The sequence below is a fragment of the Hippopotamus amphibius genome, chromosome 9 (assembly GCF_030028045.1).
Source record: "Hippopotamus amphibius kiboko isolate mHipAmp2 chromosome 9, mHipAmp2.hap2, whole genome shotgun sequence".
Taxonomy (NCBI): domain Eukaryota; kingdom Metazoa; phylum Chordata; class Mammalia; order Artiodactyla; family Hippopotamidae; genus Hippopotamus; species Hippopotamus amphibius.
In genome coordinates this window covers 86,272,426-86,294,717 of record NC_080194.1, presented here as the reverse complement: position 1 = coordinate 86,294,717, position 22,292 = coordinate 86,272,426, and the positions used below count along the sequence as shown (strand labels likewise).

Below are 22,292 nucleotides of genomic sequence, written 5' to 3'. Positions count from 1 at the left end.
ATTTTTGTGCCAGTACCATACAGTTTTGATCACTGTAGGCTTGTAGTATAGTTTGAAGTCAGGAAGTCTAATTCCACCAACTCCGTCTTTCCTTCTCAAGATTGCTTTGGCTATTCGGGGTCTTTTGTGTTTCCATACAAATCATAAGATTTCTTGCTCTAGTTCTGTGAAAAATGCCATTGGTAATTTGATCGGGATTGTGTTGAATCTGTAAATTGCTTTGGGTAGTACAGTCATTTTCACAATGTTGATTCTTCCAATCCAAGAACATGGTATGTCTCTCCATCTGTTTGTATTGTCTTTGATTTCTTTCATCAGTGTCTTATAGTTTTCTGCATACAGGTCTTTTGCCTCCTTAGGCAGGTTTATTCCTAGGTATTTTATTCTTTTTGCTGCAATGGTAAATGGGAGAGTTTCCTTAATTTCTCTTTCTGTTTTTTCATTGTTAGTGTATAGGAATGCAAGAGATTTCTGCACATTAATTTTGTATCCTGCTACTTTACTAAACTCATCAATTAGTGCTAGCAGTTTTCTGGTAGAGTCTTTAGGGTTTTCTATGTATAATATTTCATCTGCAAACAGTGACAATTTTACTTCTTCTTTTCCAATTTGGATTCCTTTTATTTCATTTTCTTCTCTGATTGCTGTGGCTAAAACTTCCAAAACTATGTTGAATAATAATGGTGAGAGTGGAGGTTGTAGGGGGCAGGGGGCGAAGGGGAAGCTGGGATGAAATGAGCGAGTAGCATAGACATATATATACTACCAACTGTAAAATAGATAGCCAGTGGGAAATTGCTGTATAACAAAGGGAGATCAACTCAATGATGGGTGATGCCTTAGAGGGCCGGGACGGGGTGAGTGGGGGGGAGTTCCAGAAGGGAGGGAATATGGGGATATGTGTATAAACACAGCTGATTGACTTTGGTGTACCTCAAAAACTGGTACAAGAGTGTAAAGCAATTATATTCCAATAAAGAGCTAAAAAAATGTTTTTCTCTTGAATTGTAAAATAAAAGGAAAAGTTACTAAATATATCTCCTACTTCAGGGAACCTCTGAATTTGACTACTCTTCTACTATATATTTAAGAGTGTGTGAAAATTGTGTTTATCAATGTTTTCCTATATTAAAAATTAACTCATGATTCCCAAATTCTAAAAATTCCAAAATGTAGAAAAATGGAAAATTACAATATCAGGGTTCTCCAGAAAAAGAGAACCAATTATATATATATATATATATATATATATATATAAAATGAGGAATTGGCTCAAGTGATTACAGAGAATGAAAATCTCATGATCTGTCATCTTCAAGCTGGAGAAGCAGGAGAGCTGGTGGTGTGATTCTAGTTCAAGTCTGAAGACTTGAAATCTGGGAGCTCATGGTATAAATCCCAGTCCAAGGGCAGGAGAAAACTAAGAGTAACTTAGCTAAACTCTTTTTTTAAAAATAGAAAATAGGATATATTTTCACATTTAAGGTGAGCACAAATAAATGTTCTCTGTATATAATCAGTGTATTTAATTTAGTAAACACACAGAAAAAAATCAAAGCCCACCAGGAAATACACACTGACTTCTTCCAGAGCACATGGCACTTATAGGCCATTTCTGTTTTCAACCCGGGAACTCACACTAACTAGGCACAGGTCGCAGTGGGTCTGCTCCCAGGTTCAGCTGCTTCTCCTCCCACAGGCTCTCCCCAAACACGAGAGCAGCAAACCACGGTGCCTCACAATGCTGCGATAAAAGGATTCCGCCCTGTGACCCCAAAGTCCGGACTGTGCTCCAAAGGCCAAGTTCTGGGGGTCTGTGGCCAGTTCCACCGATTCAGGTCACACCAGAGCCTGGAGTAGTCAGTGTCACAGCTTCAGCTCCAGGTCATCTTTTTATTTTTTATTTTTTTTTCTCCACCCCGCCCCCCTGCCGTGGAGCATACGGGATCTCAGTTCCCTGACCAGGAAGTAAACCTGCGCCCCCTGCAGGGAAAGCGCAGAGTCTTACCCACTGGACCACCAGGGAAGTCCTCCAGGCAGTCTTGTTAAATTACTCGGATTTAGGAAGATGATGACATTAAACAGATATCACAGCCCTTTGCAGCAACCGGCTTCCCCTTCCGTCAAAGAAAAGGCAGAGACTGCCCTTAAAGCTAGCCCGTCCCCCAGCCGGCGTCCAAGACACAGGTGAACTTGGGCCAGGCGATCACAGGCGATGCCAGACGAGGAGTGGTGACGGTGTCACGACGGGTGTTCAGAAATGCGATCCTGGGGAAGCAGCCTGGGGGGTCCCGTGATGTCCCATATTCCTGAGGCCTTGCCAGCTGTGGCGGGTTAGCTCTGCTGGCTGCAGTCTGTGACGGTAGCCTTCTCGGGTGTCTTCCCCCCAAGAGCCGAAAGAGTCTATTTTCCTCACAACGTCCACGCCCTCTTTGACGTGGCCAAACATGTGTGCCCTCCCACCAGCCTACCTTCACGGTACAAACGAGGTCCCGGGAGACGCCGGTGTCGGCGCCGGCATTTGCCCCGCACAGGACACCTGGTCCCACGTGCTTCAGGTTGCAGTTCTCGGCAGGAAAGCTGCTTCCGTAGATAGATGTCCTCCCTGTGCCTCTGTGGTGGGTGAAGTCGCGGCCTGGCACAGGAAGAAGCGAATCGCTCTGCGAAAGGTGGAGCCTTTGGAGCCGAAGCCCTTCTCTCCGGTGCCCAGGGCTCTGAAGTTCTCTGCTGTCTTGGGGACGCCATCTGCCTTCAGCTCCAGCACCACGTGGCCCAGGGACTGCTCGTCCTACCCACATCCAGGTACAGGAGCCGGTTCTCGGAGGAAGAGGGCGGGGGGCGGGCATGGGCGCGGCGGCGCAGAGCGGAGCGCGGGCCGGCGAGCAGGAGGGGTCGCCGCGCAGCGCGGGCATCGCTGGCGCGGGTATGAGCCGGAGAGCGGCGCGGCCCGCTGAGACCGCAGAAGCCAGGGTCACGCGCGCCCAGGGGTCCGACAGCTTATCTAAACTTTGGACACACCCCAAGCAAATACCTTGCTATAGTTCATTGCATCCCTTGAGAATTTTTGTGGTTTAACTGGGATGTATGTTCACAGCTGTTCTTACTGAGAAATCTGTAACAGCTGAGTCAGGAGGAAGGCATTTATGAGGATTAGGAGGAAGGATAGATGAATTCATTACATAGCATAGTGGTTCTCTGATTGAAATGCCCTTTATCCATAGTTGGAGGGATATACTTTATCTAGCAAGTGGATATTGTTTAAAATGTCTACAGGTTATTTTGGTATATTTCCCCCCTCCATCTCCGATATTGAAAAACTAGTCACAGGTGAATATTGGAAAAGTGAAGAATTTTCTAGCTGTTTCAAAATTTGGTATAAGTTGTTCCCATTTTCCAAGTAACCCTACTAATTAGAATCAATGTATAAACAAATATCATTATCTGCTATTATAACAAGGTTGATCTTAAGCATAGCAAATCATCAAAGTGCAACAGTATACTTATACTATTTTTCAGAGTTTATGAAGTCTTTTTGTACTTTCAATTACAAGACTGGTCCAGCCTAAAGCCAGCTCTATTTGGGTACCTAAATCATGTTTATTTATTTATTTTTTTATAAATATATTTATATTGGCTGCATTGGGTCTTTGTTGCTGCACATGGGCTTTCTCTAGTCTCAGTGAGTGGGGGCTGCTCCTCATTGTGGTAGCTTCTTTCCTTGCAGAGCATGGGTTCTAGGCACATGGGCTTCAGCAGTTGTGGCACACAGGCTCAATAGTTGCAGCTCATGGGCTCTAGAACGCAGGCTCAATAGTTGTGGACCACGGGCTTAGTTGCTTTTTGGCATGTGGGATCTTCCTGGAGAAGGGATAGAACCCATGTCCCCTGCATTGGCAGATGGATTCTTAAACACTGCACCACCTAGGAAGTCCCTAAATCATGTTTAAATTGCATTATTTGTTCAGAATTTTCTTTTCTGTATTGGTGATATCCGAATGGGGCTTTTGAGTAACATGAAATTAGTTAAAAAGTTAAAACAGCACAAAGGGCCAACTATATTATCTTTACTTAACAATGACTTAAACCAAAACAAATACTTGATTGAAATAGGAATTTCCCAGTTATTTTGCTGCTTTTCAGTCTTTCATATTCTGTGGCTTGTAAATTCTTCTGGTTTTACAAGTGATGCAAATGATGAAAGAAAGAGTTTAGGATTTAGTATTGTCTTTAAAAAAACATACTGTGTCGTGTTCTTTACTTTTACATTCTTGCGTCATTAACACCAGCAATTTAACACAGGTAAGTAGAATAATGGCACCTAGATGTATCCTTGTCCTAATCTCCAGAATCTGTGAATACACTCCTCCATTGGTATCCAAGGGGGATTGGGTCCAGCACTTCCACACCAAAATCTATAGATGCTCAAGATGCTTATATAAAATGGCATAGTATTTGCCTTATAGACCTGTGTACACACTCTTGAAACTTTACATCATCTCTAGATTACCTATAAAACCTAATACAATGTAAATGTTATGTAAATAGCTACCAGCATGCGGCAGATTTAAATTTTGCTCTTTGGTAATTTCTGGAATTTAATTTTTTCCAATATTTTTGATTGATGGTTGGTTGAATCAGCAGATGTGGAACATAAGGATGTGAGGGGTCAACTGTATGCTGCTTTATTTGCAAAAGGGACTTTACAGAAGTAATTCAGGATGTGAACCTTGAGTTGGTGGTATTATTGTGGACTATCTGGGTGGGCTCACACCAATCAAATGAGTCCTTAAAAAGGAAGAACTTTTCCTAGCTGAGTCAGAGAGGAGATGGCAGAAGAAGGAGGAGAGATGTGAAACCTGAGAGAGACTTGCCCCCCTGTTGTGGGCTTTGAAAGTGGCAGAAGGGGGGCCATGAGCCAAGACTGCAGCACCTTCTAGAAACTGGGCCTGGGCCTTGGCTGATAGCCAGCAACATAACAGGGCCTTGGTCCTACAACTTCAAGGAACTGAATTCTGTCCACAACCCAAATGAGAAGGAAATGGATTTTCCCCTAGTCCTTCTAGAAAGGACTGCAGCCTGCTGATGTTAGCCTGGCGAGACCTGTATTGGACTCCTGACCTATAGAACTATAAGATAATAAATTTATATTGTTTTAAGCTACTAATTTTGTTATGGTAGCATTAGGATACTAAGATAGTAACTTTCAAAATCCCATCTTAATTAGTTTCTGATTATGAGTACAGAGCAGAAAATTTATGGATGCTTCATTCCTGGTGATGTTGTTTTACCTTCTTTTGCTCTTTAAATATTTGTCCACTCGGGATGCCCTCCTTTTCTCTGTTGGCCTGGAAACTTCATTCCTTCCCCACCTGTGAAGCAGCTCAGCTCCGACGTTACTACCTGTGCGAAGCCTGCTCCAACAGTCACCTCTCATACAAACAGAGTGTGTCACCCTCTCTTGTAACAACGGGAATATATTTCAATTGTTGATGGCAAAAAAAAAGAAAATATTTGTCCACTGCTTTGTCTTTTGATGGCCTGTGTTATTCTATAATATATAACTGTAATATTCTGAATCCATTCTGAAGATAGTACTTTCTCTACCTGCTCTTGCATGATGGATTCCTTGCCAGTTCTTAAGGTCTTCATCTTTGTCTTTGTAGCTAGAAGGTCAATGGTCACACTGGTAATGACCTATTTTGATCTTTGAGATGCTGCTTGTCTTCTCCCTGTTCCTAAGCTCTCCTTTTAGATTGCACCTGCTCAGTGGCTGTGTGGATGGAGGGCAGTTTATCTCCTGCCAAACCCTTCCTTTTACAAAGAGTGAATCAGGGGAAGACATCTCTCTTGGATCATGACAAAAAAGCGAATCAGGGGAAGACAGCTCACTTCGATCAGACCAATCAGATCCTCTTTCTAGGAATTTGGATTTAGAACTCAGATAATTTAAAATATATATCCACATAAATAATGTATATATCTCAATATATTTAAGTGTATTCAATATGTGTGCAAGCATACATATTGAATATATCTATGATTTAAATATACATATATTTGTGAATGACTGAAGTGGCCATTACCTTCCATCTCCACTGAGAAGTGTAAAGAAAGAGTCTGCAGAGAGAGAAACACCAATCAGGTATGTACTAATTTGCTGTGATGCTATAACAAGTTACCACAAGCTTGGTGGCTTAAAATAACACTAATGTATTTTGTTACAGCTCTGGAGGAAAGAAATCCAAAGTCAGTTTTACTGGGCCTAATAGGTGTCAACTGGGCCATGCCAGAGGCTCTAGGGGAGAAAGAATCCATTTCCTTGCTTTTTCCTGCTTTCAGATGTGCAGTCCTTGATGTGTGGCTCCTTCCTTCATTTTCAAAGCCAGCAGCAAAACATCTTCAAATCTCTGCTTCCAAGATCACATCACCTTCTCTTGTGTGGTAAAATCTCTCTCCTCCTCTCTCATATGATGACACTTGTGGTTACAGCTAGTTACCCACCCGGGTAATCCAGGATCATCTCCCTTTTGCAAGATCTTTAATTGCATCTGCAAAATCCCTTTGCCATATAAACTTTATATGTTACTTAGAGTCACAGGTATCAGGGATTAGGTCTGGATATCTTTCTGGGACATCATTCAACCTACCACAAGATATATGGGAAAAAATCAGTAACACAGAGACCAAATGACCCCTGAGAAAACTAGAGAGAGATCAGAGATTCAGAGGGAAGAGAGTGCCTGCCTTGGATTTTTAAGGATTTTTAAGGACCCTGATTCTAGTGCCTTAGCAGGTCTTGCTGTTTCTTACCTTCTGGGATTTCATGTGGCAATCTTTATGATTATAATAACAAATACCCATTTTACTTAAACTAATTTGATTACCTTCTGTTTTTATTTTTGCCAAATGCATCCTAGGATACTAATTCTTCTGTACATGATGGCCACATTGGCTAGTTGCCACAGGTGATCAGTCAGGACTCATTGTCAGTTACTGCTTGTGAATAATTGGTTTTCCTTTCAAACCTTTGCTTCTCACAGTCTCTTCTCACTCATCCTGATACTCCCTGGTCTTTAGGTTTTCCAGATAATTTGGACTGGTAGGGAATGCTCTTGTCTCAGAAAAAGTAGGTAATTTCCATGTTAACTTCTGTTTCCTGTCCTAAGTTTCTTGCCATTTCATATTTCGTGATATAAGGAAGTGCTAGAGTAGGCTGGAGTTCACATATATCTGCACATATATATTTAAAACCAGAAGTATAGTTTGGGGCAAGATGCTTAACCTCAGTGAACCCCAGTTTTCTCATCTATAAAATGGAGATAAAAATATCAGATTCTCAAGGTTAAGAGGATTAAATGAGATATATATGTACCTATTTAAGTACACTGTACAACACTGAGATATACTACTCTTCTTCCTTGTTTTGTTGTTATTTTTATAATGTTATCTACAGTATTTGGCTGACAGGGATGAAGCCAATGTCTTGCAAATTATGAAAATCCCAGTAATAAGAGTTCACTTTTAATTACACGTGGTTGCATGTCTTAGACTACTTTCGTTAAGCCTACTTTCACAAAAAGAAAAAGGAAAAGCACAAACTGTATTCCCTACTTTATAGATGGGAAACTAAGGTCAGAGAGCTTAACAGTTACCTAATAAAAAAGTAATAGAGCCAGGCTTAAAATTCAGGTTTTCTGACTTCGGTTTAGTATTTTTCTTTAATCGATGATATACTGTGTGTGAGATGGTCCAATAATAGAGTTCAGAGCATGTTATTTTCTCTGTGGTTGAATTGCCTCCTTTTAGCCTTGATTTTGCATCTGATGTGGCAAGAAGCTTTTTCTTTTCCTGCTATACATTTTTGATTTTATAGTCTTCAAGCATGCCTTTTCCCACATTCTGTCCAAGAGTTGAAAATGCCATTTTTAGCAAACAACCTTTCAAGGTTTCCTGTGAACATAATTTTGTTGATGGCATCTCTCAAAACTTCCTTTACTGTTTCATTCCTTAGACTATAAATGAAGGGGTTCAGAAGAGGGGTCACCATTATGGTGAGGACAGCTGTCACTTTGTCAAAATCCAGGGTATGATTCTGGCTGGGCCTCACGTACATGAAGATGTTGCTCCCATAGGCGATGGAGACCACAGTGATGTGAGAAGCGCAGGTGGAAAAGGCTTTCTGACGTCCTTGGGCCGAGGGGATGCACAGGATGGTAGAAATGATGTAGGTGTAGGACATGATGGTGAGCACCAGCGAGGTCAGGAGGATGAGAGAAGACAAGAGGAAGCTTATCATCTCAAGGAAATGAGTGTCTGCACAGGCCACCTGCAGCAGAGGGGCCATGTCACAGAAGAAGTGGTTAATCTCCTTATGGCAGAAAGGCAACCTAGACAGCAGAATCACTGGGCAGAGCACTGACAGGAAGGCCCCCACCCAGCAGCCCAGAACCAGCAGGAGACAGACCCTGCTGTTCATGATGATGCTGTAGCGCAGGGGGTTACAGATGGCCACGTAGCGGTCAAAGGACATCACCACCAAGAGGATAAACTCCACTGTTCCCAGGAAAAAAAAGAAGTATGTTTGGCTGATGCAGCCTGCAAGAGATATGGTCTTCCTGTTCTCAAGAAGACAGGCTAAAATACCTAGGAATAAACCTGCCTAAGGAGGCAAAAGATCTGTATGCAGAAAACTTTAAGACATTGATGAAAGAAATCAAAGATGACATAAACAGATGGAGGGATATACCATGTTCCTGGATTGGAAGAATCAACATCGTGAAAATGACTGTACTACCCAAAGCAATTTACAGATTTAATGCAATCCCGATCAGATTACCAATGGCATTTTTCACAGAACTAGAGCAAGAAATCTTACGATTTGTATGGAAACGCAAAAGACCCCGAATAGCCAAAGCAATCTTGAGAAGGAAAAATGGAGTTGGTGGAATCAGGCTTCCTGACTTCAAACTATACTACAAGGCCATAGTGATCAAGACAGTATGGTACTGGCACAAAAATAGAAAGGAAGATCAATGGAACAGAATAGAGAACTCAGAAGTAAGCCCAAACACATATGGGCACCTTATCTTTGACAAAGGAGGCACGAGTATACAATGGAAAAAAGACAGCCTCTTCAATAAGTGGTGCTGGGAAAATTGGACAGCAACATGTAAAAGAATGAAATTAGACCACTTCCTAACACCATACACAAAAATAAACTCCAAATGGATTAAAGACCTACATATAAGGCCAGACACTATCAAACTCCTAGAGGAAAACATAGGCAGAACACTCTTTGACATACATCAAAGCAAGATCCTTTTTCACCCACCTCCTAGAATCATGGAAAAAAAATCAAGAATAAATGAATGGGACCTCATGAAACTTAAAAGCTTTTGCACAGCAAAAGAAACCATAAACAAGACTAAAAGGCAACCCTCAGAATGGGAAAAAATAATTGCCTATGAAACAACGGACAAAGGATTAACCTCCAAAATATACAAGCAGCTCATGCAGCTTCATACCAAAAAAGCAAATAACCCAATCCACAAATGGGCAGAAGACCTAAATAGACATTTCTCCAAAGAAGACATACAGATGGCCAACAAACACATGAAAAGATGCTCAACATCACTCATCATCAGAGAAATGCAAGTCAAAGCCACAATGAGGTATCACCTCACACCAATCAGAATGGCCATCATCACAAAGTCTGGAAACAACAAATGTTGGAGAGGGTGTGGAGAAAAGGGAACTCTCCTGCACTGTTGGTGGGACTGTAAGTTGGTACAGCCACTATGGAAAACAATTTGGAGGTTCCTTAAAAAACTACAAATAGAACTACCATATGATCCAGTAATCCCACTCCTGGGCATATACCCAAAGAAAACCATAATCCCAAAAGAAACTTGTACCATAATGTTTATTGCAGCACTCTTTACAATAGCCAGGACATGGAAGCAACCTAAATGCCCATCAACAAATGAATGGATACAGAAGATGTGGCATATATATACAATGGAATATTACTCAGCTATAAAAAGGGATGAGATGGAGCTATATGTAATGAGGTGGATAGAACTACAATCTGTCATACAGAGTGAAGTAAGTCAGAAAGAGAAAGACAAATATTGTATGCTAACTCACATATACGGAATCTAAAAATGGTACTGATGAACTCAGTGACAAGAACAGGGAAGCAGATACAGGGAATGGACTGGAGAACTCGAGGTATGGGAGGGGGCGGGGGGTGAAGGGGAAACTGAGAAGAAGCGGGAGAGTAGTACAGACATATATAGACTACCAACTGTAAAATAGTCAGTGGGAAGTTGTTGTATAACAAAGGGAGTCCAACTCGAGGATGGAAGATGCCTTAGAGGACTGGGGCAGGGAGGGTGGGGGGGACTCGAGGGGGGGGCGTCAAGGAAGGGAGGGAATATGGGGATATGTGTATAAAAACAGTTGATTGAACCTGGTGTACCCCCCCAAAAAAAAAATAAAATAATAATAAAAATAAAAAAAAAAAAAAAAAAAAGAAGACAGGCTAACAGTTTTGGGGTAACTGAGCTAGTGTATAAAATATCCAAAAATGACAAATTACTGAGGAAGAAGTACATTGGGTTTTGGAGGCGATTATCAGCCCATATTAGGGAAATGATGACACCATTTCCTGTTAGAGTAAGCATGTAAGTAACCAAGAGGGCCCCGAAGAGGAAAATCTGAAGCTTTTGGAGAGCAGGGAAGGCAGTCAGGATAAACTCAGCCACTGTGGTCTGATTGTACACATCCATTGCACGCAGTGCAAGGTGGGCAGCACGTCTCTGGAAAAACAATAAAATGAAAAGATGAAAATCAGCTTAAATAAGTTTCAGCTGTCAATATCATTGATAAGATGCAGTAGAGGAAGGTCTGAATGAAGTGTCGAGAGTGATTTGTTTTCATTCTGTCTCTGACCCTAATGAAGTAAGGACCTTGGTTAAATAACATGAGTTCTCTAAACAGTAATCTTGTATTAAACATTTTTGATTGAACGAAATTATCTTCATGGTTCCATAAAGCCTAGTCTTAATGACTTTATTCTTTTTTTTTTCACACAAATCTTATTCCCTTTTCTTTTACTCTTCCTAAACTGCTATTTTCCCAGTTAAGTTCTGTGCCTACTTAACTGAGAATCCAATCAATCGATTTGGAAAATGGGAAAAAGTGAATGTTAATAAAGTTGAGCTACTTTTTGTCAGTTATTTCAGTGTTTCAGGTACTGTGTAAATGGAAAAGCAGAGATAATGAAACGTGGACAGTCAAATGGAAGGGATTCTGTTTGTGTCCCTCCTCACTTTTGCTATTGATATTATGTTGAGTATCAAGTTGTACCCAGGTTATTTTGGTGTAATAGTAATTGATCTCTCCATGAGGCTGCATAGGTTTTCTTTGTTTTTATTTCCTATAATGATATAAATTTTTATGTCTACACTGTTATACAAGTAGGTCAATGGTATATGTTTCATAATTTGCAAAAGTGATTTCATATATTTTGAAAAGATGTTTTTTGGGAGAATGGTCAATGTGTTTCTTTTAGGCTCTTTGCAGTGTTATATCTATGGCAACATCCAGACGAATAACAAAGTTTCTCCTCCCAGTCCCCAACTGATTCTTTTTTTTTATCTTTAAGAACTTTTATTGAGACACAATTGACATATAATAAACTGCATATATTTAGTGTACAATTTGATATTTTTTTTCTTATTAGTAATGTACATATGGCAATCCCAATCTCTCAATTCATTCCCCCCCCACCACCAAGCTTCCCCACTTGGTGTCCATATGTTGTTCTCTACGTCTGTGTCTCTATTTCTGCCCTGCAAACCGCCCCAACTGATTCTGATAGGTTTTATCAAATAGAATTCATATCTTATATTCTTTTCAGCCATTTGAATATCATGTTATTAATAGTAGTTCAAATATGGATGCAGACAGTGTTTGAAGCACTCAGCTTAACTGATACTGCTTAACTTTGCTGAACATCTATTGTATGTCTATAGAATGCAGTTGACCCACTGTCCTTTGTTTTATTATTTTGTAACTAATCCTTTAGTTTCAAGTTAAAACAAGAAACTTATGAACCCTGAGCTGGGTTCTTTCTAGGTTTGAAACTCACCTGGCTCCTCTTTAAAGGAGGTCATTTAGTTCAGGCTCTATTTGGAATAAGTAACTCCTAGCAACTGTTTTTGCCTTAAAGACTCTTTTTTATTTTTGTTTGTTTGGTGAACAAATTTCCATTTGAAAGGTTGGCTGTGGTTTTTGTGGTCCTGTGGGGAACCTCTTTTATTTCTATTCAACCCTCATTTATCCCACTTATCAATTTATCCTTATTATTTTAATAACAAGTGTTTTGTCTTCACCTGCTCTGTTCTAGGCAGGAAATATTGATATCTTAGAATTTTTAACCTTTCTAGGTTTTTGGTAAATAAACTCCTCTACAAATGCATAATTGTTTCTGTCCATCTCAGAGTAATCTTTGAACATAGTAAGATTTGAATCACTTAACTTGCTGGTGAATTTAGTAGTAGAGCTCTTTTTCTTCCTCTTAAATCGTTGGCCCCAGTTTCTACATCTATAAAAAAAGAGTATTGATCATCTACATTTTGCTTTCCAGTCTAAATACACTTCTTGTTTTCCATAAAGGCAGTCACACTATCTATTTAAGATTATATTTAAGAATGGGGCTTGTGGCCCTATTCTTTGGCCACAAGCCCTACTCATTTATTAAATAAATAAATAAATAAATAAATAAATAAATAAATAAATAAATCAGAATTGGTGATCCTCCTCCCTTAAGCATAGGGTTGCAGCTGCCCAGATTAAGCAATGGTAAGCTCTATAGTCTGCATTTTCATGTACCAGATACAGATTTTATCGTAACCTGTACCCTCCTGGTATATGTCACCCACACTGGTTGCTAGTGTGGGATCTGTGTGGTTCTAGATAACTGATTGCTGCAGTGTTAATGCTGGGCATGGGGAAGGGACCCAACACTAATATGCCTAATAGATCTAGTCTTTCAGGGTCTAGAGGTAGGGAGGGTCACAACAGGGGAAAGTCTGGGGTAAAAGAGAGCAGTTTACAACTGCAAGGTGCATTACTCCATTTCTTTTAATAGTCTTCCAAATTGTTACAAAGCAGTTTGTTTCATCTTCTTTTAAGTTATCAAAGGTCTTCAAGGGGTCTACCCATTGGAATAGGCTCTTGGTACCAGTAGGAATTCTTCCCACAACAAGTATTCTAATATTCACTCCTCATCCACTGCTCTTGCACCCAGATAATAAACTTCCAAACTGTTTACTACTGCAGGAAAGGCATAACAATATCTGGGTGAACAAGTGTTAGTATAATAGTAGAATGGAGCACACTTTGTAGAGAAGTAGAAATACCTTAAAATTCCCTTTCATTTCCAGGTCCCCATCTTGATCACTGACAACACTGGAGAATGACAGGTATCTTAACAGAAGACTGGGGGTTCTCATGAAGCTGCCTCTCATCTGTTCTATTGTTTCTTCCATTTATCTAGTTAATTGTTTCACCACCCGCATAATGTTTTCAATTTGCGTATATGGTCTTTGATGGCTCTGATAGGAGCTTGAATCCCCTCTAGTATTGTACATTGTGAATAATTTGATAGCTTCAAAATCATTATGCCATTTTAAAGCCTTTTTAAAAAAAAATTGGTTCAATTATAATTTTATTGTTAATGACACTTAGGTTTTGAATAAATCCACTCTAGATTTTTTTTTTTTGGCTGAGCCAGGCAGCATGCGCGATGTTAGTTCCCTGACCAGGGATCGAACCCTTGCCCCCTGCATTGGGAGCTTGAAGTCTTAACCACCGGACTGTCAGGGAAGTCCCCATTATGCCATTTTTTAACAATAAAATATGGAATGTTTGAACAGAAATGGAGTTGCTGTTTGCCGTGATTGTCCTAAGATTATATAACTATGGAAAAAATGGCTTTGAGGACTTTATATTCTGTATTTTGGTCAAATAAACTTCTCTGAGAAGAACTAACGATGTAGCATTGCTCTCCTTTGTAGAATCTCTCAAGTTCATGATAGTGAAAAAAACATGGGTTTGTGTTAGCTTTTTCTAGATGATCTTTGTGCCCTCAGGATCTCATCATGTCCAGGACGCAAGTTTCTGGACCATGACAGTCTCTGTAAAACAATTTAATTGCAACCTTGCCAAATGAGGGCTTTCTTTTGGTGGGGGGGCATTCTTCTCATTGTCATTTCTGTGGATTGTTACAGAACTGCCTAAAATCGCACATTTCAAGGATCCAGATTTAGTCAGAAAAACGTGGAATGATGGAAAGAGCAGAGCAGGTCTCAGAATTGGAGATCCTGTGTTGCATTTTTTTTTTGACCCCTTAGAACTTTGAGATCTTTAATAAGACTCTCAAGCAATCTGAGTCTTATCATCCTCAGCTCTAAAATGAGGATAGTTGTAATGCCAGACTGATGGTCCTAAGACAGGAGCTATGACAGCTATTTATACATACTTTGTGTTCAATAAATATTTAGGAACTTAGTGTTGGGGAAAGATGAAGAGAGAAGGACTAAGATGTGGTGAGGATGGGGAGATCTGCGCTATCAGGAAAACGTGAAAAAGTTTAATTGTAACTGATGTACATTAAAAACATGAATTTATATAGTCATGGGAAAGCTATCACATCTGACTTCTGTCATAAGTAATTTTTTTTGGTGAAGCAGTAATTGGATTTTAACTCATAAAATATACATGTAAACAAATTTAGTAAGACTCAGACTGTTTAAAATATAAATATGGACAACTACATAATAAAATATACTTACATCATACTGATTGCAGAACAGGTGGTATTTTCTTCATTCAAATATTAAAAGCCTTGAATTTTGGCTATTATCTTCTTATGCCTTCTATCTATTATTCTTTAAATTCTTTCATTGCTTCAATTTTGAATTCTATATAAATCTCTCTCAGTCTTAGTCTGACACTCTTCCCCATTTGATTCACACTCCTTTTTTCAAAACCACACCAAATGGTTATTCAGTTTTTGCTGAAATACATCATCTACTTCATTTGAATGAAAAACTGTCCTTTTTTAAGCTCTGATTACTTTTCTTAGCTTTTTTCTTATTCTCACAGAAAAAGTCTAAGTTTTGACTTGTACTAAGTCCAAGTATTAGATTATCACTTAATCTTTTTTTATACATGAATTCTGGATCACATTTTTGCCAAAATGGCAGAGTGGTGACTTTGATGATGACTCAGGAAGTTAGATCCAATGAATTAATGGCAGGTCCTCTGACTTGTAATTTAGATCTCTGGCACAAAGACTGGAAGACTTTCTGACTGAAATCTTCCCAAGTCTCAGATCTTTTTTTTCAATATGGAAATGTAATTTCCTGACAATTCAGTTAATTTCTATATATTCCGTGGATCTATCCAGAAACTTGGAACTATTCAAAACCATCGACTATCAGGTTGGAGGAGAACTAAAGGGCATATGAGAGAGTCTGGTTCTAAAATATTCTACCCTGTCTTTGTTGTCTAGTGATGTGCAACTTACTGTTTCCTGAGGCCTCTCATTCTACTCTATAAGGTCCTGATTGTTAGAAAAATTCATATTTGCATTCACTGAGCTATCACTCTAAATTTTCTCTTTGTTTACTCACTCTTGTTCATTCATCAGGCATCTTGTGACTTGAATTTAGACATATCCACCTTATTTACTTTCTTCAGGAAATAATATTATCTTGTGATTTTTAAAGTTATTACAACCGGAAAAACTGTGATATTGAAAGATTTTTTTTAAATTCAGCTTTAGAGATTTGGTCTAGAATGGCTCTTGGGATTCTGGCATTAAAAAAGGTTAATTATTATTGTAATCCGGATGTTAGAACTCAAGTTACTAATCACAGTTAGAAAGTTAAGGTCCCTTGAGAGACTCTCTTGGGTGTTTATTTATTTAAAGAAAAACTTAGAGAGCTGATTTAAAGCCTCAGTGAACTAGAAACTTGCAAAACTTAAATTAAAAAAATATTTATAATGAGTTTAATAAGCTTTAAGATGCTTTTCAAAATGAGATTACTTATATAGATATAGGTCTAGTACATATTAAAAACATTTTATTGAGATAAGATTTATAGACAGTAGACACGTTTAAGTATATAATTTGTTGAGTTTTGACAAAAGTACACAGCCATATAGTCACCATTACCATTACAACAATAGTTTAAAATATTTACATTATCTTAAACATTTCTTGTGACCTTTGCAAGTAAATGTTATACCCTCCCTACCTCAGCACTTGACAACCACTGATATGTTTTCTCAGAGTAATTTTGAATCTTCTAGAATATTATATAAATGCAGCCTTACAGTATATAATCTTTACCTTAAAAAATTAATCTGATACTTTGAGATTAATCCAAATATTACAGGTATCAGTATTACAGAGGATTATCTATTATATAGGTTGTGTAGATATAGGACAACATGCCTATCTATTCACCAGATGATAGGCACTTGAGTTGTTTTCAATTTTTGTGTATTATGAATAAAGCTTCTATGAATATTTGAATTCCTATTTTTATGTGAATATTTGTTTTCATTTCTGTTGGACACATTCCTAGGAGTGGAATTACTGTGTCATGTGATAAATGTATGTTTAATTCTGTAAGAAACTGTCAAAATATTTTCCAGAGTTGTTGTACCATTTTCATTTGTACTAGCTATTGTGAGAGTTCCTTAGATCCACACCATTGCTAATAGTTAGTGTTGTCCGTCTTTTTTTTTTTTTTTTCAAAAAGGTATTTTAGTGCATGTATAGTGGAATCATCTAATTTTTATTTATTTCATTTTTTAGCTTTATTGAGGAATAATTGACAAATAAAATTGTATATTTTAGTGTACGGTGTGATGATCTGGCATATGTCTTTTATGAAATGAATATCACAATCGAGTTAATTAACACATCCTTCACCTCACATAGTTATGATTTTTGGGTGTGTGAGATGCTTAAAGTCTACCTTCATGCAACTATCAAGCATACAATACAGTATTATTAACTATATTTACTGTGTTGTCAATTAGATACTCAGAGCTTATTCATCTTATAACTGAAGGTTTGTACCTTTTGACAAGCATCTTCCCCCAGACACTGGTAACCACCATTCTACCCTCTGTTTCTATGATTTTGATTTATTTTTCATTACACATATAAGTGAGATCACACAGTTTTTTTTTTTTTTTTGGGGGGGGTACATCAGGTTCAATCATCTGTTTTTATACACATATCCCCGTATTCCCTCCCTTCCTTGACTCCCCCCCCCGAGTCCCCACCACCCTCCCTGCCCCAGTCCTCTAAGGCATCTGCCATCCTCGAGTTGGACTCCCTTTGTTATACAACATCTTCCCACTGACTATTTTACAGTTGGTAGTATATATATGTCTGTGCTACTCTCTCGCTTCGTCTCAACTTCCCCTTCACCCCCCGCCCCCTCCCATACCTCGAGTTCTCCAGTCCATTCTCTGTATCTGCATCCTTATTCTTGTCACTGAGTTCATCAGTACCATTTTCAGATTCCGTATACATGAGTTAGCATACAATATTTGTCCTTCTCTTTCTGACTTACTTCACTATGTATGACAGATTGTAGTTCTATCCACCTCATTACATATAGCTCCATCTCATCCCTTTTTATAGCTGAGTAATATTCCATTGTATATATATGCCACATCTTCTGTATCCATTCATTTGTTGATGGGATCACACAGTTTTTATCTTTTTCTGGCAAATTAAACTTAGCAGAGTGTCTTCTAGTTTCATCCATGTTGTTGCAAATATTAGGATTTCCTACCTTTTTTAAAAGGCAGAATAAATAATAAATAATATTGTATATCTATGTCTATATCTATCTATCTATCTATCTATCTATCTATCTATCTATCTATCTATCTATCATCTATCATCTATCTATCTATCATCTATCTGTTCTTCTTTATTCATTCATACAGCAATGGACACATGTTGTTTCCGTATCTTGGCTAATGAACATGAAATTGCAGCTATCTCTTTGAGATACTGGGTTTGTTTCCTCTGAATATATTCCCAGGAATGGAATTGCTGGATCTTATGGATGTTCTATTTTCACATTTTTGAGGAGTCTCTATACTACTTTCTATAGTGCCTGTACCAATTTACATTTCCACCAACAATTCACAAGAGTTCCCTTTTTTCCACATGCTTGTCAACAATTGTTATCTGTTGTCTTTTTGATGACAGCTATCCTAATGTGTTAGGTGGTATCTCATTGCGGTTTTGATTAGCTTTCCCCGATGATTAGTGTTGTTGAGTGTCTTCTAAGGTACTTGTTGTTTATTTGAATACCTTCTTTGGAGAAATGACTGTTTAGATATGTAAAACAAGTACTATCATTTACCATTCTGTTATACAAGGATTAACTCATTAGCTACAGCAGTCACTGCCCTGCTCTACATCCTGAAATGAATTCAAGGCATTATGTGCTTTGAGATAACAGGCAAAATAGCCCTTAGATAGTTATATTACAGGAAAATTTTTTTATAAGCTCAGATTCTTGCATCTTCCCATATTTAGAAAATCACTAAAATCATTAACTGAGATATCTCTTTCTTATGATAGGCAGTGACTTTCTACCAAGGTGTATGCTCGATTGCACATACTTCTCAGCCAAAATCACATAGGTACTGGCTTCTATCCCTACCTCTTTTGAGCAGTTACTCAGAGCTATTTGAGAGGCTTTTCCCAGGCTATAGTCCTCAATAAGTCCCTGAATAAAACTGAAACTCGCAGCTCTCATGTTGTGTGTGGTGTGTGTGTGTTTGTGTTCTAACTTTCAGTTCACAAATACTTTGACCATTTTTAATTGGGTTGTATATATTATTTGCTATTGTGTTGTGTAAGTTCCTCATGAATTTTGGATATTAATATCTTATCATTGCCTCATTTATCAAAGATAAGGTGCCCATATATGCGTGGGTTTATCTCTGGGCTCTCTATTCTGTTCCATTGATCTATATTTCTGTTTTTGGGCCAGTACCATAGTGTCTTGATCACTGTAGCCTTGTAGTATAATTTGAGGTCAGGAAGCCTAATTCTACCAACTCTGTCTTTCCTTCTCAAGATTGCTTTGGCTATTCGGGGTCTTTTGTGTTTCCATACAAATCATAAGATTTCTTGTTCTAGTTCTGTGAAAAATGCCATTGGTAATTTGATAGGGATTGCATTGAATCTGTAAATTGCTTTGGGTAGTACAGTCATGTTCACAATGTTGATTCTTCCAATCCAAGAACATGATACGTCTCTCCATCTGTTTGTATTGTCTTTGATTTCTTTCATCAGTGTCTTATCGTTTTCTGCATACAGGTCTTTCGCCTCCTTAGGCAGGTTTATTCCTAGGTGTTTTATTCTTTTTGTGGCAGTGGTAAATGGGAGAGTTTCCTTAATTTCTCTTTCTGCTTTTTCGTTGTTAGTGTATAGGAATGCAAGAGATTTCTGTGCATTAATTTTGTATCCTGCTACTTTACTAAATTCATCAATTAGTGCTAGCAGTGTTCTGGTAGAGTCTTTAGGGTTTTCTATGTATAATATCATGTCATCTGCAAAGAGTGACAATTTTACTTCTTCTTTTCCAGTTTGGATTCCTTTTATTTCATTTTCTTCTCTGATTGCTGTGGCTAAAACTTTCAAAACTATGTTGAATAATAATGGTGAGAGTGGGCACCCTTGTCTTGTTCCTGTTCCTAGAGGGAATTCTTTCAGTTTATCACCATTTAGAATGATGTTGGCTTTTGATTTCTCATATATGGCTTTTATTATGTTGAGGTAATTTCCTTCTATGCCCATTTTCTGGAGAGTTTTTATCATAAATGGATGTTGAATTAACTCTAACTAAAAAAAAAAAAAAAGAAGGAAAAGCACAAACTATATTCCCCACTTAACAAATAATGTATTAGTTTCAGAGAGGCTGTCACCTGATTAAAAAAATGATAGAGTCAGGCTTAAAATTCAGGTTTTCTGACTTCAGTTTAGTATTTTTAAAAAAAAAAACCCATGATATTATGTGAGACTGTCCAATAATGGTTCAGAGCATATTGTTTTCTCTATGGCTGATTTGCCTCCTCTGGACCCTGACTGCAATACTTTGCATCTGATGTGGCACAATGCTTTTTCACCTCTTCCCACACATCTTTGATTTTATCGTCTTAAAGGACGCCTTTCTCCACATTGTGTCCAATAGTTGAAAATGCCATTTTTAGCAAACAAATTTTCAAGGTGTCCTGTGCGATAAGGAGATAATTTTGTTGATTGCATCTCTCAAAACTTCCTTTACTGTTTCATTCCTTAGACTGTAAATGAAGGGGTTCAGAAGAGGGGTCACCATTATGGTGAGGACAGCTGTCACTTTGTCAAATTCCAGGGAATGACTCTGGCTGGGCCTCACATACATGAAGATATTGCTCCCGTAGGCGATGGAGACGACAGTGATGTGAGAAGCGCAGGTGGAAAAGGCTTTCTGACGTCCTTGGGCCGAGGGGATGTGCAGGATGGTAGAAATGATGTAGGTGTAGGACACGGTGGTGATCACCAGTGAGGTCAGGAGGATGAGGGAAGACAAGAGGAAGCTTAACATCTCAAGGAAGTGAGTGTCTATGCAGGCCACCTGCAGCAGAGGGGCCATGTCACAGAAGAAGTGATTAATCTCCTTATGGCAGAAAGACAACCTAGACAGCAGAATCACTGGGCAGAGCAATGACAGGAAGGCCGCCACCCAGCAGCCCAGAACCAGCAAGAGACAGACCCTGCTGTTCATGATGATGGTGTAGCGCAGGGGGTTACAGATGGCCACGTAGCGGTCAAAGGACATCACTACCAAGAGGATAAACTCCACTGTTCCTAGAAAAAAAAAGAAGTATATTTGGCTGATGCAGCCTGCAAGAGATATGGTCTTCCTGTTCTCAAGGAGACAGGCTAACAGTTTTGGGGTAACTGAGCTAGTGTATAAAATATCCAAAAATGACAAATTACTGAGGAAGAAGTACATTGGGGTTTGGAGGCGATTATCAGCCCATATTAGGGAAATGATGACACCATTTCCTGTTAGAGTAAGCATGTAAGTAACCAAGAGGGCCCCGAAGAGGAAAATCTGAAGCTTTTGGAGAGCAGGGAAGGCAGTCAGGATAAACTCAGCCACTGTGGTCTGATTGTACACATCCATTGCACGCAGTGCAAGGTGAGCAGCACGTCTCTAAAAAGCAACAGAACATAAAGATGAAAATCAGTTTAAATGAGTTTTAAACTGTCAATGTTACTTATTAGATGCAGTAGAAAAAACTTGGAATGGAGAGTCAGGATTGACTGGTTTTCATTCTGTCTCTGATCCTAATAAAGGGAGGACCTTGGATAAACAACCTAACTTCTCTAAACTCAGTATTCTCATATTAAAATTTTTTGGTTGAATGAAATTGTGTCCATGGTCCCATAAAACTCTATTATTAATACTTTATTCTTTTTTTACACAGTGCTTCTTTCCTTTTCTATTTCACTCTTCCTGACCTACTCTTTTCCCAGCTACACTGTATGCCTATGAGGAGAAACCTATTTAACTGAGAATCCAGTCAATCAATTTGGAAAATGGAGAAAGGGAATGCTCATAAAAGTTGTTACTTTTTTGAAAATTATTTCAACTCTTCAGGTATTGTCTAAATCAAAGGGTAGAGAAAATGACAATTGGATAGTCAGATGAAGGGGAATATGTATTTCTACTTACTTTTCTTATTGGGATTATGTTTTGAGTATTAATGTAATATCTATTTGGACACAAGTTATTTTGATGTAATAGTAATTCTCCACGGGGTTGTATAGTTTTTATTTTTAAAAATTTTCTATTTTTTTAATATGTACACTGTTATAGAGCAAATAGGTTCGTGATACATGATTCAAAATTTGTTAAGCCAGTTTTATATATTTTGAAAAATGTTTTTGGGAAAATAGTCAGTGTGTTTCTTGCTTGTTCTTTGCAGTATTGTATCTATGGCAGCATCCAGACAAATAACAATGTTTCCCCTCCCGTTCTCCAACTGATTCTGATAGGTTCTCTCAAATAAGACTCATATTTTACATTCTTTTCAGCCCTTTAAAGATCATGTTATTAATAGTAATTCAAGTATGGATGCAGATAGTGTTTGAAGCACTCAGCTTAATCTCTGGATACTGCTCA

General features: G+C 38.5%; 2 protein-coding genes across 2 annotated transcripts; both read right to left on the bottom strand.

Moving 5' to 3' along the window:
• Window positions 1–568: 568 nt before the first annotated feature.
• On the bottom strand, window positions 569–10,790 carry LOC130829453 (olfactory receptor 6M1-like). Its single transcript, XM_057696000.1, has 3 exons — window positions 10,541–10,790; window positions 7,959–8,634; window positions 569–572 (listed from the first exon to the last, which is right to left on the bottom strand). The coding sequence occupies exons 1-3, from the start codon at window positions 10,788–10,790 to the stop codon at window positions 569–571; spliced, it is 930 nt and encodes a 309-aa protein (XP_057551983.1).
• Window positions 10,791–20,342: 9,552 nt separating this feature from the next.
• LOC130859868 (olfactory receptor 6M1-like) lies at window positions 20,343–21,290 on the bottom strand. The gene has a single exon (XM_057747330.1). The coding sequence runs from the start codon at window positions 21,288–21,290 to the stop codon at window positions 20,343–20,345; it is 948 nt and encodes a 315-aa protein (XP_057603313.1).
• Between the last annotated feature and the right edge of the window lie 1,002 nt (window positions 21,291–22,292).

What these genes read in the sequence shown, in the direction of transcription:
- LOC130829453 (XM_057696000.1), bottom strand. Translation starts at nt 10,790, where the DNA reads ATGGATGTGTACAATCAGACCACAGTGGCTGAGTTTATCCTGACTGCC. An exon ending in TACCCCAAAACTGTTAGCCT is followed by an intron (nt 8,635 to 10,540) that starts GTCTTCTTTTTT and finishes TAGGTATTTTAG; the next exon opens with CCTGTCTTCTTGAGAACAGG.
- LOC130859868 (XM_057747330.1), bottom strand. Translation starts at nt 21,290, where the DNA reads ATGGATGTGTACAATCAGACCACAGTGGCTGAGTTTATCCTGACTGCC.